Source organism: Sycon ciliatum, chromosome 12, assembly GCF_964019385.1.
Source record: "Sycon ciliatum chromosome 12, ocSycCili1.1, whole genome shotgun sequence".
NCBI classification, from domain to species: domain Eukaryota; kingdom Metazoa; phylum Porifera; class Calcarea; order Leucosolenida; family Sycettidae; genus Sycon; species Sycon ciliatum.
Genome location: NC_088654.1, coordinates 8663200 through 8665699, shown reverse-complemented (window position 1 = coordinate 8665699; position 2500 = coordinate 8663200). Strand labels below are relative to the sequence as shown.

Here is a 2500-nt window from a genome sequence, read left to right as displayed (position 1 = left end):
GCATACAACATGTCTGGCGGAATCACGTGGATCACGAGAATCAGTCCTGTTAGGTGGGGCGGGCTCCACGCCATGCCTGTCGGTCCGCTGCCATTGTGCGGACTGCGTCAGCATCTAGCGGCTGGTGGAGGGTAAGTCGATGCCTTATGACGAGTATTAATTATCTACTAGGCCACACTTTGTTTTTTCTATGTTTCTCGTCATCGCCCGCGTAGGTTTTCAGAAATTTCGGAAGAAAAAAAAAGTTCATACTACGTACATGTGTACATGTATGTACGCTGCACATGCTGCAGCAGCTAGATGCCTCAATCAATAATCGTAAACGTTTGCACCACAGCAGCAAAAGGAGCGCTCCTCGTCCGTTCTCTGCGATGAAGGCTGTCATGACGAAGCTTTCAGTCGTTCACTGCCTGAGCCTCGTGGGTCCCAGGAATACCGTTAAGTTGGACGAGTTCCGCGGCAACTGGCGTCTGTGGAACGATGTCGCAGGCAGAAAATCCAAGGAATAGACGCATGGCAAGGAAAAGATGAGCAGCATGGAGACAAGAGTTTGATACGCGGACACAAGAATGTTCAAGTAACAAAACCAAAAATTAATGACGAGTGGGAAACGTTTGTTGATGCGATAGCAGATAAATGTATGTTCTCTTCGCCATCTCGTAATCAAACTTTATGCTCTCACTGTTGTAGTTTGCCTGATATTCGTGGGCTGATGTGATAATGTAGTGCAATCATGTATGGGACTACATGTACATGATTGTACAATGTAGTACTGTATACATGGTATACGCAGTGCCTTGTATGAATCACGCATATACATGTAAAATGTATACAGTTTTCAGTAGAAATTGTTCTTGTTTTTTCCTTGGCTTTTGTTTTTTTTCCGCCCGCCCGCGTACCTTTTGTTAAAATTTGCCGACGAGAAACATAGAAAAAACAAAGTGTGGCCCTACAGTAAAACCTGGTGTAAGCGACCTCTGTGTTTAGCGACCACCTGCTATTAACCACCGTTTTTCGATGCACCGACAGTTCTACACAGACACGGTGGGACCTGGTTCTAAAGACCACCTGGCTTTAACGACCGCTTTTGCTTGCACCGTGGGGTGGTCGCTTAAACCAGGTTTTACTGTATCTGGACTTGAATGTACGCGTTTCAGGCGTCAGGGGTTTTCGGGTCATTGTATACTGTATAGCGTGAAATTTTCGCGGCGTTTTTAGTTCGCGTTTTCAGAATCCGGACAGGTTTGCGAGGTTTTAATTTTGCGATTGCAGAATGGCATTCTTGCTAAACCTGTGGCATTCTTGCTAAACCTTTCATAGATCTCCTTTTCGCGCTGTCTAAATTTCGCGATTTCCACGCGGCCGCGAATTTCGCAGAAATTAGACCATGGCAAAAATTTCACGGTTCACAGTACTAATGAGGTTTGCAACCGATGTCGTACTAACGAGGGTAGACCTGCACAGCATGTTTCATCATGCAATCCATTTGACTGTGCACAAAACTCCACTGCAGCCCGTGGACCTTACTACCTAGAGTTGTAGACGCTTGTGAAGACTCAATGGACGTGAGAAGGACACACAAACGCCACTCCGAAATGAGTTGTGACAGCAACCAATCAGGAGTTACTAACTCTGGCAAAGCATCTACCCTTGCGAAGTCTCCATGGGCATGCCAAGGACACACACACAACAGGACACACACAGCGCACTGCGTGAAAATTCGGCGTACTGGCAAGGAAGAAGACATACCTCAGAAAACTCGAATGCGGCCTTCTCCACGACACTCTTCTCAGCCCAGACGTTTGAACGAACGCCAATCTTCCTGCACGCACAACAAAATCGGTGGTTTAAAAGCGTGAAGACGGATACAACATTTAAAATTCTACCACCATACAAGAAGAGAAAGCCGCCAGGAATTTAATTTCGTCTTCTTAATCAACAGGTTTTCAGATTAGTTACAACATAGTGCAGGTAGAATAGACGCCACTCTCGTGCATCTTCAAGGGTGTTTGACAGCTATGTGTGTGAGTGCATGCGAGTATGCTCGGATGCTGTATGGGATAGTGCACAGGAGTGCGTTCGGCTGCTGTATGGGGGAGTGCATTCAGCTGCTGTCTGTGCGAGCGCACACAAGCGCGTTCGATTATTGTCTTTGAGTGCATACGATTACGTTCGACTGCTGTGCAGGTACGATTTTTTTCGAATCCTGCTTTTACGCACTACATCACTAAAATGAGGTAATCCTGGAATTTTGTCGTGACAGCAACCCATCCGAGCTGCACACTCTGGGCTTCAAGTACTCTTGGCATGCACACCAGACCTCTCAGTCAGGTCGCTGGCCCTGGCAACATGGCTCTGGAGCAGGTTCTGAGAAGGCTCAAAGTGCCACTGGAGCGAATAAACAAGTTGCGGTGATTTCTTACTTGCCGTAGAGTTTGCCAGCAGCAATGGCAATCAAATAGGACGGGATTGCGATCTGCAGAAGCAGCACAGAGAAGCA

General features: G+C 47.0%; 1 protein-coding gene across 1 annotated transcript in view; it reads right to left on the bottom strand.

Moving 5' to 3' along the window:
* Window positions 1-2500, bottom strand: part of LOC135828953 (leukotriene A-4 hydrolase-like) — a 25265-nt gene that overhangs the window by 17333 nt on the left and 5432 nt on the right. Inside the window, exons 7-8 of the mRNA XM_065341385.1 lie at window positions 2424-2476; window positions 1750-1822 (exon numbers count right to left, since the gene is read on the bottom strand). Of these exons, the coding sequence (XP_065197457.1) occupies window positions 1750-1822; window positions 2424-2476 (126 nt within the window). The remainder of the gene's footprint in view (window positions 1-1749; window positions 1823-2423; window positions 2477-2500) is intronic.